Source organism: Phascolarctos cinereus, unplaced genomic scaffold, assembly GCF_003287225.1.
Source record: "Phascolarctos cinereus isolate Bilbo 61053 unplaced genomic scaffold, phaCin_HiC Scaffold_7;HRSCAF=346, whole genome shotgun sequence".
NCBI classification, from domain to species: domain Eukaryota; kingdom Metazoa; phylum Chordata; class Mammalia; order Diprotodontia; family Phascolarctidae; genus Phascolarctos; species Phascolarctos cinereus.
This window is the reverse complement of record NW_027556180.1, coordinates 55,316,419-55,333,943: the sequence shown is the minus strand read 5'-3', so window position 1 is coordinate 55,333,943 and position 17,525 is coordinate 55,316,419. Positions and strand designations below refer to the sequence as shown.

General features: G+C 40.3%; 1 protein-coding gene across 1 annotated transcript in view; it reads right to left on the bottom strand.

Annotated features, from left to right (window-relative positions):
• Positions 1-1,089: 1,089 nt before the first annotated feature.
• The window catches only part of SLC16A14 (solute carrier family 16 member 14), a 54,306-nt gene continuing 37,870 nt past the window's right edge, over positions 1,090-17,525 (bottom strand). Inside the window, exon 5 of the mRNA XM_020970984.2 lies at positions 1,090-4,435. Within this exon, the coding sequence (XP_020826643.1) occupies positions 4,284-4,435 (152 nt within the window). The 3' untranslated portion in view covers positions 1,090-4,283. The remainder of the gene's footprint in view (positions 4,436-17,525) is intronic.

Genomic DNA, 17,525 nt, shown 5'->3' with positions numbered 1-17,525 from the left:
AATTGTAGTTTTTTAATTTGTTCTTTTTCTAGATTTTTCTAGTTGCATGCCCGAATTCACTGATCTGTTCTTTTTCCATTTTGTTGATGTAAAAATCTAGAGAAATAAATTTTCCCCTAAGTACTGCTTTGGGTGCATCCCATGAATTTTGGTACGTTGTCTTATTGTCATTCTCTTTAATTAAATTATTAATTGTTACTATGATTTCTTCTTTGACCCACTTATTCTTTAAGATTAGATTTATTTAGGGGTCATAAAGAGTCAGATATGACTGAAACAACTGAACAGAATTTATCAATATTTACCATATTAGAAATTTAAAGTCTTAGTATTATTACAAAAATAGTTTTGTTCTCATGGACCCTTGGAAAGATCCAGGGACACCCCGATGGATACTTGGACCACACCTTGAGAAGGTCTGGTATAGGGAACTCTATTAAGGCAAGGCAGCTTCATCTCAGGAATACAAGGTCTTAGACAGCTATCTAGAGGATTGAGAGTTCAATAAATGGCTTGCCTAGTCATATATGCCAGTTGAACTTAGGTCTTCCTGGACAGCTCTCTATTTACTTTGCTGTGCCTCCTCTTTATCATTAAATCTAAAAATTTGGAGAACTTTACGTAGGTAGATCAATGAAGTTTGTGCTGTCCAAAATATGGCAATAGCAATAACAACAAAAGTGATTTTGTGGCTGAAATATTGGCACGAGAAAGGTAGGACTGTGGAACTGGAGCAGAAGACAATGGTCCTGCTGGCTTTCGCTGGTCTTTTTAATCTTGGACTTAGATTTATCTGCATGCCAATTGAGGAGTATCTTGGAAGCTGAAGGCAGGCTCCATCCGTAAAATTCCTGTGAAACTTTGTTGGATAGAGTCCATCAAATGGTTTTGAGGCATACAGACGGATGATCAGGAGTTAAAAGGAATTTTCTAACCCTAAGTCGGATAGCTGACATTTTGGAGAACAGACAGCGAAGGAATCTTTGCCCAGGGCATTCTGGTGGCTTTTATAGACTGCCTGGTTGGGTAGATTGTAGAGACTTATAGCGCTCAGCTCCCTACAATTATACAAAGACACAATGAACAGAATACTCTTAAGACAAATTTTATTTCATAGTCATATCTAAAAAAAAATCGGAGACAAATTATAAAACAAATGATATAAATATACGGCAAGCCCCCGACCCCCAATAATAGTCTTCTGAGCACTTGAAATCATAGAATGTATTCAGCAGGAAGTATCATATGTGTATGCTCTACTTAATTTTTATGGCATTCTCATTAAATCGTATACATGTGAATATATATTTGAAAAGCCAATACTGTCAGCAAATTTCATCTTTTTTATAAAGCAAAGAATTCTAACAATTTGATAGAAATGATTATTCCCATTCAGATGTTTACTCAACAACTATAACACACTGGACCTTAACAACCTGACCTTCAAAGTAGATGAAGCACAGGCAGTTAGGGAAAAAAAAATGTGTATGCTTTATACTTCCTCTGTGTGATACAAAGCCAATGATAGACACATCAGAATACATTAGCTGTAGCACCAGTGATACAGTCAGCAATACCATCCCTTGTTTATTTGTTTCCATCAGAAAATTTAAATAATATCCTGAAATGATTACAGTAGTTTTTCCATGCTATTGGTTATATTCCTAACTCTATATTAACTACACAGAAGAGACTCTAAAACTTAAGTCGCTTTGCTTTAAACAGTGACAAAACTAGTAACTATAACAAGCATTGAACTGAATAGAGCATGACATGCAATCTATTTTCTATAGATTGGGCAACTTTTGATTATTAGCAGGTGAAGTTCCTTGATTTCTTCTTTTTGTTGACTGTCTCTCTCTTGTTCATTTCACTGTTCAACCCTTTCTACCAGAGAAAGGGGCAAGAAAAAATGGAAACGAGAGAAGTCCATTTTATTACCTGTTAACAGTTCTAGTGAAAGGTTTGGTAGAAGAGAAGATTGAAGCTATTGGCTAAAATTAGGTTTGGTTATTTAAATACACACACACACACAGATACACACACACACGTGTATATATACATATACACACATAAATATATATATGTATATACATATATACACATATAAATATATATTTATATGTGTATAAACACACATATATGTATATATATATATATATTCTCGGAGCTATTTCTGTCTTATATTACCATGAATGAGCAAGATTTAGGAACCTTAGACACATTTCACTCTGCGTTCTTAGGCCTTGAGGAACTGAAATAATTATGTAATGGGAAACATTTTAGTAGAAATATCGTACAGTTCTAAGCTATGCATAAACAATTAAGGCAGCCAGAAATTTCCAAAATGTTTTTTGGAGCAATCTGCAATCCGACAAAGATTTGACTTAGAAAAACATGGATTATTGAGGGCAATGTGGTATATAGGACAACAGACCCTGGAGTGGGGGTCAGAAGATCTCACATCTAATCCCAGTTCTGCTCTTACTTAGGTTTGTGGCTTTGATGAAGCCACCGATCTCTCTTCTCTGGACCCCAGTTTCCTCACTTATCAAATAAGAGGGTTGAATTCGATGAGGGTTTGCCAAACGATTTTGATCATGGAACACTTGCCTTGAAATGTACGACAGAACTCATAAAAGACCATCTGAAAGCAGGAGATGGAGCTGTCCTTCCCGAACACGTAACTATTAGCAGATGAGTAGGCTTGAGTTTGGACTTCTTTTCTCTGAACAGCCCAGTGTTTTGGCCTTCATCTTAAAACTCAGCTGCCATTTAGATCATCTCTAGGATAGGGGTAGGGAGTCTGCTCTAGGATAAAAGGGGCTTAGGGAAATTTTAGCACAAAAAAGGAAACGAATCCCATTTTCATACCCTCTCACACCCCAAATGCCATACATAGCAAGTATTTTGGACACATACATGGCATCATATTGAGTAATTTTTTTTTTAATGAGGCAGTCGGGGTTAAGTGACTTGCCCAAGGTCACACAGCTAGTACGTGTCAAGTGTTTGGTCTGAGGCCGGATTTGAACTCAGGTCCTCCTGACTTCAGGGCCAGTGCTCTATCCACTGCACCACCTACTTGCCCCTATAGTGAATATTTTAAAGAGAAAAATATCACCAGAATTCAAGTTTTTTCATGGGACTTCTATTTATATTGTGTGCAACCAACATGAGGGATTCACATACGGCAGTTTAAAGCTTCTGGGCTGGATGGCTGGCAAGGTATCTTATAGCTTTACAGTCTGATGGTTCAGAAAGAGCCTAATCCAATGTCATATATAGAAACTCTTTTGTTCAGAAGCCTGTCAACAGAACTACTTACAGAACTGTTGGGAATACAAGTACGTGGATTATCTGCTTGATAACGGGAATCACCAGAATGAAGAGCTAGCTCGTTTTAAAGTGGCACACATATACGACTTACCACTTTATCACTGCATGTCAGTATTTTTGCCATATTGTGTTGACAAGGAGTTTTGCAAAGACTTAACAGTTTATCTTCACAGCAGTCCTTTTGGGACGGTCATAAGGGATTCTACATTTTATGTACATGGAAACCATGACACTGGCTGTCCCGCACACCCTCCCCCCAACTCCCAGTTTTTATTGACCCAAAGTTTTGCCCTTTAATCTGAGACAGGCATTATCAGAATCAAAGTGCCTAAATGCAATAGCCCTTGGTTCACTAGTTGCCTATGACTATGGAAAATGTATCAAGATCATTTTTGTGAGTGATAATATTATAATCTTCAGAATTTCATGAGAAAAATATAAATTGCATTCATTTCTTTATTATAGAAACATTTTTAAGTTGTATAAAACTACTTGAATCTTAAGCATATGCCAGTTTTATTTTACATTGATACATTAGCAATTCTCTACAGGTAAGAGTTGGTTCAGAAATGTAGCCGCAGTCTTGTGCTTACAAACCAATTTATCAGCCTGCTTATAGTAAGTAGTCTGATAAATTTTTCTTCCTTTTTTTCCTCCCCAGCTCACAAAGGAAGTGATTGTAAAGAGGTTTTGGGTTTTTTTTAAACTTTCTTTTTTCTCTCTTTTTTAAAAAAGCGAGCTCTGAGGGCCCTACGTGCAACAAGGTCTTTGCTTTTATGAGGATGTTTCCAGAAATTCTTGAATAGCACGCTTTTGATGTATCATGTCATCTGTATAAACTCAGCTGGCAGTCAGAACAGCGCCCGCCAGAGTAGTGCCCCAAATGAGATACCTTTGTTCTTTCGGCCAGCAACAGGGTGCCGAGAGCTCCATTTCAAGCGGCACTACACATGCGTGCCTTCTATGTATTTTTTTCTTGGTTGTTCCTTTAGTCGGATACAAGGCTGGATGAGTAAGAAGAGCATTCCCACCATGTAAAGCAAGCCGCATATATAGAAGGAAAAATCATATTTTTGGGTGATGTCATAAATCCAACCTGCAAGAACAAGAAAGTGGGGAGAATCAGGGTAGAGCCCATGACAAAAACCAATCTGAGGAGTCTTTTTTGTGAGCTTCTGCCATCCCTCTTTACGTATTTATTTCATTTAATGCAAAAAGTGCTATGTAAGCATTGGAAGTAGCTGGCAAAATCATTTTACTTGGTAATGTTCCAACAGGACCGTATAAACGTTCCCTTCGTTTGTCATTCTTTCATCTCTGCTTTTAATTCTAAGGGCTGATCCTGGGCTTCACAGGCAAACTTTAATTAGAACCACAGGACTGAGTCGTATCCAAGTTATTTCATTTATGAAAAGAATTTGAATATTTAAATGTTCTTCCCTTTCAACAAATGCTTTAATAATTAACATTTATATATTATATATAAGATATATAATGTATATTTATATAATAACACATTAAATACATCTCATTTGATGCTCAGAACCACTCTTTGATTTGGTGCTGTTATTATGCCCATGCTACATTTGAAGAAACTGAGGCAGACAGAGGTTAAGTGATTTGCCTGGGTTCACGAGGCTAATAAGTGTCTGAGATTGGATGTGAACTTAGGTGTTCCTGATTCCAAGTCTGAAAATCTATCTGCTAGGTGCCTCGATGAGAGATGAGGTTGTAATTAAGTACCTTAAAATGTAATTTCCGATTCCAGTTTCAAACATGAAATTGTATAAAAATGAAGACAAAATGCATAAAATAAAGACTAAATGCATAAAAATTTATTCTAAAACCCCATAGTTACAATAAATTGTTCTGATCAAATAACTTAGATTTCTTGTAAAATCCTTTCTTTTGTCACTTGTGAAAAGTTCCATCAGAGACTGCCTCCCACCTGGCTCATATCAGATGTTCAGAACATCTTCAAAATAAACACTCATCCCCCACTTCACCATGTGACTTATATTCTCTTTTCATGTGAAGCCACTAAAAAAAGGAGGGAAAGTCATTTTCCTGATGAACAAAATACATTTGTCTTGGGACAAATGCAATACAATAATAACAAATACAATACAACAAAAACAGCCATGCACATTTCTTTCTTTCTTTTTTTTTTGTGAGGCGATCAGGGTTAAGTGACTTGTCCAGGATCACACAGCTAGCAAGTATTAAGTGTCTGAGGCTGGATTTGAACTCAGGTCCTCCTGACTCCAAGGCCAGAGCTCTATTCACTGTGCCATCTAGCTGCCCCCCATTCACATTTCTGTAGAATCTACTCTACATGCTCTCTTAGGAAACATCCTTATCCCTATTTTATGGATGAGGAGTGAGACGCTCTGGAAGATTTCAAGTGACTTCTCTAGGGTCACATAGCTAGTAATTATCTGAAACAGGACACAGACTCAAATCTCAAATATCCAACACTCATTCCACTGAGTCACAAGAGGCCAAATATCACTCATCTGCAGGGGAGACCTTAAATCCAAGGAAAACTTAATCCCAAAGGTCTATTCCCAGAGCTCTTAGGACCCTGACCTCTGCCTTCAGACCTCTGTATTTAGTCCTTGGCACATTGGGTAAAACAGGGCGGGAGGGACGGTATTTCAGGGGCAGTTTTTGACCTTTTGTCCATGATGAAATGGCTCACTTCCATAGGCAAAGCTTCTAAGAACCAATGTACTGAACAAATCTTTCCAGTACTGCTCTCCTGAGATATGATCTCAACCCTGTAACTCCTTGCACTGGACCCAAGTGGCTCATATCAGGAGTTCAGAACATCTTCAAAATAAACACCGCCCTTGCCCCATCCCACCATGAGTCCTCTTTTCATGTGAAACCACCATGGAAAGGAGGGGAACTTGTTTTCCTGGTGAACAAAGGCAATTGTCTTCTTGGAAAACAGTCTAAGAGCTGAAAAAAAAAACCCACTATTTGGTATTTAGTTTTTATGTGTAGACTCTTGTCCAGTTCAATCCGACCTCTGAGATTGACATTATTTTGTACTTTTTTGAAAGAAGTGAACCAAGTGTGTTTTGTTGGACTGGCTACATGAGAATGCCTAGAAATGCTAGAGTCAAATTGGGCCCTAAAGTTCCCAGGGCTAAATGGTGCTGCTAAGACCAGTAGCCAGGGCTTGGTTTTGTTTGTTTGGTGGGTTTTTTGGGAATTGGAAGTATGGTTTTGCTCTCAAGTTTTCATAGCAAGGCTGTGTGATTTTTTTTCCTGAGTCTTAATAAAACCACTGGAGCTGGGCATTTGTTATCAGTCTAAGTCTTTGGGGGGGGGGAAGAAATTAATTCATTTTCCTGGGTTAATCCCCCCCCCCCCAGTTCATCTGTGGTTGTTATTCTCTCTAGCAAGCTGAGGCCAGTGGCAAGGCCTGAGCCAGCTGTGATTTCTAGCCAGCATGTGGTGCAACTGGGTGTCCTCCTGCCTCATTTCTGTCCCCCTTTGGCACAGTGCCCAGAGATGCCACCAACTCCAGTAGCACTGTGATCATCAGACTTCACTTTTCTTCCCTACTCTTCCTGAATTTCTGATTCATATAAGGCGTCTTGACACTAAAATTGGAAAGAAGAGGTCAATCATTAAGCATTATTATGTACCTACTATGGGTCAGGTGCTGGGGATACACGGAAAGACATAAAGCAGTCCCGCCCTCAAGGACCTTACAATCTAGCTAGTGTTTCTTGGGGGGGGGTACATATTCTTACTAGCTGTGTGACCCTGGGCAAGTCACTTAACCCTGTTTGCCTCAGTTTCTTCATCTGTAAAATGAGCTGGAGAAGGAAATGGCCAACCACTCCAGCATCTTTGCCAAGAAAACCCCAAATGGGGTCATGAAGAGTCAGATGACTGAAAAACAGTAATTATCCATTTCTAGAAGATGCCTCTGCCACACAGAAACTGACAATGAAGAAATCTTTTTTTTTAGGGATTATTAAAAGTTTTTAAAATCCAGAGCGGCTAAGTAGGGCTGGTGGAGCTGAGCAGGTAGACTTAAGTTGCTCTAGTTTAAAATGAAGGTGAAGCCCTGTGAAATAGCAACTATTGTCAGAAGCCTCTCCTAGCCCATGGTATAATAGAAAGGCCACTGAACAGTAAGGGAATAAGGACACCTGAGTTCTAGACCCAATCCTTCTATCAACTAGCTGTACCTCCTGGCATGTCATTATAGCATCGCTCTAGTTGTCAATTTCCTCATTGGTAAAATGAGTGGGATTGATTCGATAAATGATCTTTAAGGTGCCTGGCTTCCAGTCATAGCATTCTATGATTTACAGACCCTCTGATCTATTCTCTAGGTTTCCAGGATGCTACATTAGACCCTCAGATTAGTAAAAGTCAGGGTAAAAACACTTGCCCTGCTACCTGGCTTTCTGGGTGGAAGCCTTTGCTCACATGCTCACTGGCTCATTGATTGTCTTAATCTGTCATGATACACTGGGTATGGTGGCACCCCAGAGGCTGAGGCTTGAGCTCTAGAGTTCTGAGCTATGCTGATCTGGTATTTGCACTAGGTTTGGCATCAACATCGTGAGCCCCTGGGAGTGGGGAGGGAGGCTATCAGGTTGCCTTAGAAGGGGCGAATCAGCTAGGGTTGGAAATGGAACAGATCAAAGCTCCTATGACCAATAAATAGTAGAGGGGTCAGGCCCATGAGTAGTTCCTGACCTTCTAGTCTCAGTGAGACAGGGAAACCTAGTCTCAAAAAAAATTAAATTATTGTTAAATTAATAAAATTTATTAATATAAATATATTAATTATATATAATTATATATTAATTATATATAATTATATATAATTACAAAATAAATTTTAAAAATCCATCATAACACAGATCAGCAGCAAGGAGACTATGTGAAATCACAAATTGTTACCTCTGACCATCTTGTCAAGTTGGCAGAAAGAAGGGCATAACAACGAAGGTCCTCACATCTTTTATCTAAGGGGCAGGTAGGTGGCACAGCGGATAGACCACTGGCCCTGAAGTCAGGAGGACCTGAGTTCAAATTTGGCCTCAGACCAAACACTTGACACTTAACTAGCTGTGTGACCCTGGGCAAGTCACTTAACCCCAATTGCCTTAAAAAAAAAACCACCTCACATCTTTTATCTATACTATAGCATTAAGTAGAGGAGGAAACTCCCTTCAATAAACAGAGGAAGACCTGTGCACTACAACGCTCACCCCAGTGATTATAATCAAGTCAATGCTTGATTAGATAGTGCCAAGGAGATGTGCCCATCAATCAGGGAGCCAATGAACATTTAATAAGCTCTTACTATTCGCCAGACAAAATCATAGATTCTCAGGAGTTAGACAAAGTCTCAGTCTAACCCATCCACACCTGAACTCTCTTCTACAGAATATCCTATGAACAGTTAACAATAGTAATACCCCGAAACTCACCCAACCTCTCATCTATCTTCTTAGGCAGCTTATTCCATTTTAGATAGTCTAATCATTAGGATAATTTGGATAGTATAATCATTACATCAAGCTTAAATTTATTACAACCATTATTTGGATGGTTAAATGACTACATCAGGCTTAAATATGACTTCTTGCAGTTCTCAGTTCTACTCCCTGAGGCCAAACAGAATAAGTCTAGTTCCTCCTCCATATGATAGTCCTTCAAATACATGAGGATAGGGGGGCAGAGCCAAGATGGCAGAGTGAAAGCAGTGATTTGCTTGAGCTCTCCTCCAAACCCCTCCAAATACTCATAAAAAATGGCTCTAAACAAATTCTGAAGCAGCAGAACCCACAAAAAGACAGAGTGAAACAAATTTCCAGCCCAAGACAACCTGGATGATTGATCAGAAAGGTGTATCGCACTGGGCTGGGAGCGCAGCGCAGCCCGGCGTGGGCGCGCAGGCTGCAGCAAACCTGGAGCAGGCCTCAGAGGACTGAATCTCGGGCAGCTGTGGAGGTTTCCAGACTCCTCAATCCAACAATGCCAAAGACAAATTAGAAGGTCAATGGGAAAAGTCTGTTTTTGTTGGTGCCTGAGAAAGGAAGGCGGGGTTTCAGCTCTATTCCCCCAAGAGCTGGCCCTGTGGGGGGGCAGCTGCTTCCCGAGCTTCCGGCCCACAGATTGAGGGGGAATCCAGTGGCTGATCAGAGAGTGATCTCAGGGATCTCTTTGCCAGTGCTGAGGCAGGAATCTCTTGCTTTGCCTGTGTTTGGATCTGGGCCACAGTTCTGGGCAGTGGTGCTGGGGTGAGGAGGAGCGCTGGCTTGGTGGAGCTTGTAGTGCCTGTAGTTACAGGACAGAAAGCAGTACTTGTAGTCACAAGCCAGGAAAGGAGTAAACACCTTGCCCCTTATCATACCACCTTGGAAGAACTGAAAATTTACAGGTCCCTACAAGTATCTCTGAAAACAGCTGTACAAACCCCCGAAGCTTGGGACAGTACATTCTCCACACTGGAAGCAGATTTGTACCTTAACAAAGAGTTTAAAACTCAAGTAATTGGCCGGGATCATGAGCAAGCAGTGCAAAAAGAGTCAGACTATATTATCTTACTTTGGTGAAAAAGAAGACCAAAATATACAACCAGAAGAAGACAACAAAGTCAAAGCCCCTATATCCAAAGCCTCCAAGAAAAATATGAATTGGTCCCAGGCCATGGAAGAGCTCAAAAATGATTTTGAGAAGCAAGTTAGAGAAGTAGAGGAAAAACTGAGAGTGATGCTAAAGGAGACCCAAAAAAATACTGAAGAAAATAACACCTTAAAAAATAGCCTAACCCAAATGGCAAAAGAGGTCCAAAAAGCCAATGAGGAGAAGAATGCCCTAAAAAGCAAAATTGGCCAATGGAAAAGGAAGTCCAAAAGCTTACTGAAGAAAATACTTCCTTAAAAATTAGAAGAGCAATTGGAAGATAGTGACTTTATGAGAAATCACGACACAGTAGAAAAATCCAAAAGAATGAAAGAATACAAAAGAATATGAAATATCTCATTGGAAAAACAACTGACATAGAAAATAGATCCAGGAGAGAGAATTTTAAAAAATTATTGGACTATCTAAAAGCCATGACCAAAAAAATAGCCTAGACATCATCTTTCAAGAAATTATCAAGGAAAACTGCCCTGATATAGTAGAACCAGAGGGCAAAATAGAAATTGAAAGAATCCACCAATCTCCTCCTGAAAGAGATCCCCAAAGGAAAACTCCTAGGAATATTGTAGCCAAATTCCAGAGTTCCCAGGTCAAGGAGAAAATATTACAAGCTGCCAGAAGGAAACAGTTCAAGTACTGTGGAAACACAATCAGGATAACACAAGATTTAGCAGCTTCTACATTAAAGGACCACAGGGCATGGAATATAATATTCCAGAGGGCAAAGGAGATAGGATTACAACCAAGAATCACCTACCCAGCAAAACTGAGTATAATCCTTCAGGGGAAAAAATGGTCATTCAGTGAAATAGAGGACTTTCAAGCATTCTGATGAAAAGACCAGAGCTGAATAGAAAATTTGACTTTCAAATACAGGACTCAAGTGGAACATGAAGAGGTAAACAGGAAAGAGAAATCATAAGAGACTTATTAAGATTGAACTGTTTACATTCCTGCATGGAAAGATGATATTTATAACTCATGAGACCTTTGTCAGTATCAGGGTAGTTGGAGGAAAAAAATTATATGTATGTATATGTAGATAGATAGATAGAGGGCACAGGGTGAGTTGAAGATTAAGGGGTCATATCTGGAGAATAAAATTAAGGGATGAGAGAGGATTATACTTGGAGAAGAAGAAAGGGAGAGGTAGAATGGGGTAAATTATCTCACAAAAAAAACCAGAAAAGTCTCTTACAGTGGAAGGGGAAACAGGGGAAGGTGAGAGGGAATGAGTGAATCTTATTCTCATAGGATTTGGCTTAAGGAGGGAATAACATACACATTCAATTGGGTATGGAAATCTGTCTTACCCTACAGGAAAATAGGGGGAAAGGGGACAAGAGAGCAGGGGGATGATAGAGAGGAGGGCAGATTGGGAAAGGGGTTAATCAGAAGTAAATACTTCTGAGGAGAGACAGGGTCAAAAGAAAGAATAGAATAAATGGGAGGGCAGGATAGGATTAAGGGAAATAGAGTTAGTTTTTCACAACATGTCTACTATGGAAGTGTTTTGCATAACTGCACATGTACAACTTATATTGAGTTGCTTGCCTTTTCAATGAGGGTGGGTGGGGAGGGAGGAAGAGAGAAAATTTGAAACCTAAAGTTTTAAAAACATGTTTAAAAAAATGTTTTCACATGCTACTGGGAAATAAATATAGGAAATGGGGTACAGAAGTCTATCCTGCTCTACAGGAAAATAGAAGGGGAAGGGGATAAGAGAAGGGGAGAGAGATAGAAGAGAGGACAGAGTAGGGGAAGGGATATTCAGAATGCATGAGATCTTGGGGTGGGGGGAGGGGGGAGATGGGGTGAAAATTTGGAACTCAAAAACTTGTGGAAGGGAATGTTGAAAACTAAAAATAAAAAAATTTATATTTTAAAAAAAATTGAACCAAAAACCCCAACAACAAATACATGAGGATAAGTAACACATCCCCCTAACTCTTCTCTTCTACCAATGCAATGTCTTCCACAGATCCTCATCTGGCGTGATATCAAGACTCTTCACCATCTTGGTTGTCTTCTTTGGGACACTCTTCAGTATCAATGTCCTTCCTAAAAGGAACTGGACATAATACTCCAGATTTGGTCTAACTGGGACAGAGTAAAGTGGGACTCTCACTTTCCTAGTTAAGGACATTGTACCTCTCAATGCAATTTAAGATTCCATTAGCTAAAAGTCTGCCATGTCATAATGCTGACTCATATTCAGTTTTTACTCCACTAAAATATCCAGTTCTTCATTAGGTGAACTATAGTCCAAACACATAGGATCATAAATTTAGAGCCTAAGGTATAAAACTTTACACTCATGACTATGAAATTTCAGTTTATGACTCTTGGCCCCGTCAATATCTTTTAGGATCCTGACTGTCATCCAATGTGGAAGCTATATCTCCCAGCTTCAAGCCATTTGCAAATTTAAAAAGCACAAAAAAATAAAATCAATGCACTAGAATCAGAAGAAAAGATACAGATTGGGAGGAGGATTTTTTGCATTGAATGTCTCTGATAAAAGTCTGACATCTAAAACTTATAGGAGGTTGATGTGAATATGTAAGATTAAGAGGCACTGGTGTCTGCACTATGTTTGGCATCAATATGGTAAGTCCCTGGGAGTGGAGGGCTAATAGACAACTGGCCAAACAACACGAACAGTTTTCAAAAGAAGAAACACAATGATTGGCCAGCTAAAAAAAGATGTTCAAAATCACAAATAATAGGGAAAATGTAAGTTGACACAACCCTGATAGGCCACCTCAGGCAGACAGGGGAAAGAGTACTGGATGTGGAGTCCGACTAACAGAATTCAAACCCCCAGGTTTGTGATTTACGACCTGTGTGACCTTAGACAAGTTCGGTAAACTCTTTCAGCCTCGGTTTCTTTATCTGTAATACAAGGGAATTGGGCTAGATCACCTCTGAGGTCCCTTCCTGCTCTAAGTCTATGATTCTATGAACACATAATTTCACACCTACCAAGCTAGCAAAGACGCCAAAAGATGGGAAAACCCAATTGGAGGGGCTTGTGGAAAGACAAACATGCTAATTCGCTGTGGATGAAGCTGTAAATTGTGCAAAGAAAATTATCAAAGTGTTTATACTCTTTGATCCAGAGAACCCTCTATTATACACCCTCAGGGGGTTTATTTACAGCAAGAAAAACCCATATGTACAAAAATGTTCATAGCAGCATTATTATTTGTTATAAGAAAAATCTGGAAGCCAACTATATACCCAATGATTAGGGAATGGCTGAACAAACTATGGTATATGACTGTTATGGAATACCTGCACTGAAGGAATGATTAGTATGAAGAATTCAGAAAGAAAGTGAGACTAAAGACTCGTATAGGGACCTCCAACAACCCATATAATCTCCCAAACTGACTCTTTAAAGATCAGTCAGACAGTAGGAATCCCATCCCCATTATCCCAGCTAAAATCTCAGGATGTTAAGAGCTGGAAGGCAACTTGGAGACCATTTATGTCAAACGCCTCATCTCACAGATGAGGTCACCTGGATCAAGGGACTTACCTAAAATCACTCAGCAATTCAGTGATGGAGTTGGAACTAGAACCTGGAATCTTTGCCCTTTGCACAGTACCTGACACACAGTAGGTGCTTAATAAATATTTGTTCCCTTCCTTTATTTCACTATACCAAACTCTTTCAGTCTTTTCATCCAAACTTGACAATACTTCTTGAAGTTACTGAGGGCTGATCAAGCATCTTGGGGCCCAGTCACCCGTAAAATCAGAATGGGGGCCCCTGGACAGTGTTAACTTTGACTTAACCCATTCCTCTCTTTTCTCTTACATGGCTTTCAACATTCAATGACTAACATGCATGACCTGACTGTTTGTAGGACTTTCAGGTTGTCCCTTCAGTTCCTGACTGGGCTGATGTCATTGATGGGGGTTACAAGAGGAAGTGGTCAGAGCCACCATAGAGAAGGAAGCCAACCTATTCTTTCAGGAAGACTACTGTGATCACCACATCCTTTCCTACTCATCTGAAGCAGACACCTTGTCCCTGCATGCTTATATGGTTACACCATTACACTAGTCTCTCTGGAATAGACATCCAAGGGGCTGTTGCATTTACTCACCAAGCCCAAGCCCAAGACTCTTGAGGACTTTATCTTTAATAATCTAAGATGTGTTTCAGACCATCACCAAACTAGATCTTTGAGGGGCGTGGCATCATGGACCACAGGGTGCTGACACAACTACAGAGTAGCTCATACGAGCCTTGGGTAAAGACTCTGAAGGAGGCAAACTGTCTTCCATAGGATCACAGGTTCGAGAGTTGGAAGGGACTTTGGAGGCCATCTTGTCTCTCCAAAGGAGAGATGAAACTCATTCTGTTTGTTCAGAGGGTACAGCCAGGAGCAATAGATACAAGTTATTAAAAAAAAAAAGACAAATTGAGGCTTGATGTCAGGAAAACTTCCCAATGATCAGAGCTATTTGTGAGTGGGACAGGCTGCTTCTAGAGGTAATGGGCTCCCCCTAACCAGAGGTCTTCAAGCAGAGATTTAATGGCCACTTTGGGGCTACGTTGTAGGATATGTTGTAGCAAGGATTCCTTTTCAGGAATGGGTTCTATGAGATGCCACTGAGGTTCCTTTCGTCTCTAAACTTCTATGCTTCTGTGAAACAGTAAAATAAGCCAACTGAAAAATGGTGCCCAACATATCTGACACTGGGTGAGCTGACAGGCAATTTGAAGGTGCTTTGTGCTTCCTCTGTTATTGTGCTTTCTTGTTCTATAAAGCTCTCTCCTGAGCTATGGACATGCCTCTCTGGACTCCCATTCTATGACTCTGAAAGCTCTTTTGTTGTTGTCCAGTCATTTCAGTCATGTCTGACTCTTTGTGACCCCATTTGGGGTTTTCTTGGCAAAGATACTAGAATCGTTTTTCATTTTCTTCTCTACCTATTTTACAGATGAGGAAATTGAGGTAAACAGGTTTAAGTGACTTGCCCAGGGTCACAAAGCTAGTAAGTGACTGAGGCTGGAATTGAACTTAGGAAGATGAGTCTTCCTGACTCCAGACTTCATTACTCTATCCACTGCACTACCTAGTGGTCCTTGGGAGTTAGCTCTTTAGCCTAGTGAAGTTTGAGGTTACTTTTTAGCCTTGACCTCATCAAAGTGTTCTGTTTGGCCTAAACTATGTTCCCATCTCCCCAGGTTCAGGTGTTTATTCTACCTTTTCAACTTGTTAGTTGTCTCTAGAGGGTGAGAACTTGACAGCTATCATCTGTCCATAGAGCTGGGATGAATGGAAGATGGCATTCTATATTCAACATGGGCACTTTGAATGTACAGTGGCGCCTTCAATGCCTTCTCTATCTTTTAACAAAAAATGACACGTTCTGGGGCTTCCTGGACTGATTTGTCATACTCAGTTTGAATGATATCTTAGTTGCTTGCTCTGAGAAATTGAAGACAACATACCTCAAGAACTAAATGAATACATACAGGAGGTCATACTGCAAGAAGTCACTAGGGCCAGTCAAGAGTCAAGGACAGGTATCATATAGCTAACAGTCTAGGTGGATGAAGCCAGAGATTCAGGTAGAGATGAATTTCATCAAGGTCAGGGCAGATATAGTATATGCCAGGAAGGAGCTAGACTAATAGACCAGGAATGAGCAGGTAGTAATAAGCAGGGGGTGGTGAAAAGAGTGCTGACTTTGGAATTAAATCTAAGCTATACCGATAATTAACTACCTATGCCTTAGTTTTCTTATCCATAAAATAAATGAGTTCTCCTCAATCACCTCTATGGACCCTTCTTTTCATGGGCCTACAATATAGACCACTTCCAGCCATGCTTTATTTTATATTCCCCCTCACCCAATTCCCAAATTCTCACCAGCTTCTCCTCTCCCAATGCCCCTCTCCATCTCTGAAACCATAATCAAAACAATGCTTCCATTGCTACTAGAAAGAATGGGTCCATCTGCTCCATTATCACTCTACTCAACATCCCTGAAACTTTTCACACCAAATGTTCACTGTAGCCACCATTGCCCCTATGTGTATTGTCTCCTCTTTTAGAATATAAGCTTCTTGAGGGCAGACACTGTGTTCACTTTTGTATTTAAATTTAAATTCTCAGCACCTGGAACTATGTGCTTAACACATAGTAAGTGCTTAATCAATGCCTCATTCATTCACTTGAGCACAGGGAAACTGGCCTATGACGGCCCTGTCCTGGAGCATGTCCAAACATTTTCTGTCTATTTCTAGTCCAAGCAATCCCAAGGAAACTTGTCAGGGAGCCTATTTTGGGTCGTGTGTGATTAAGGGACTGATACATGATGGCAAAAAGTCTCCCAGATGTCTATAGAGCCTAAAGAACTCACAACTCACAGATTGTTGAGTATCAGTGCTTACCAAAGGGACAATCTGCCCATCTCTCACTCTCATTCATTCATTTGTTATTCCATCCTCAAATCTAAGATAGGGAAAAATAGGTCTGCTTAATGGGAACCATTCACAAATATCCAGTTCACAGTCAAGTTGGGACCAAGGGAGGTGGGGACAGGTTTTGAATGAAAACCACAGTTAGAATATCAATAGTAGGTATCAAGATATAGTGTTGAACAACAGGAGTGGTAGATTTTATTTCCCTGACCATTAGAGGCCACAGTGAGTAGGCTGGGGGCCACAGCCAATAGGGATGTAAAGGCTCACTTGCTCAGGGAACAATATGGGGGTCTAAAACTTGTCTGTTCTCATTCTAAACAATGCAACTACTATGTCTGTAGCATTTATAATTAAGACCAACAAAGATAATGCCAACAACCCCGGATGGTACGAAGCTAGGACAATGTGCCATCAACCTCCAACAAATGGAATTCCCAAATCATGCACTCAGCAGATGATGTGTGGAAGGTCAGCGACATTTTGCAGTTCCATAGTCGCAAGGACATTAAGAGGTTTTTGGGTTTGCTCAGTAGGACCGATGGTTCATTCCACAGTTCTTTACACCGACGATTTCCCTGACAGGCCAACTATGGCAGCATGGAACCTTCCAGGAGGCTGCTGAGGTTCACCCAACATCTCTGTACACACACAGTGATGCATCGTCTCTGTGCCTTTGCCCTTGCTGAGCCCCAAGTCTGGAATACTCTCCTGCCTCTGCCTCTTAGAATCCCAACTTTCCTTCTTCTTGTCCTATATCTCTGGCCTTGTCAGCCAAACTCTTTGAAAAAGGTATTCTCAGTCTTGCCTTCACATCCTCTCCTCTCACCTACTCTTCAACTCTTCACAATCTGGCTTCTGATCTTATCACTCGACTGAAAGGACTCTCCAAAGTCGTCAGTGATCTCTTAATCACCAAACCCGTCTTCTTTTCCCAGTCCTCATCCTTCTCAACCTCTCTGCTGCACTGTATACCAGTGACCTTCCCCTGTCCCTTCTCCTCTCTGGGTTTACTGCCAATTACTCTTTCCTGGTTCTCCTCCTACTTACC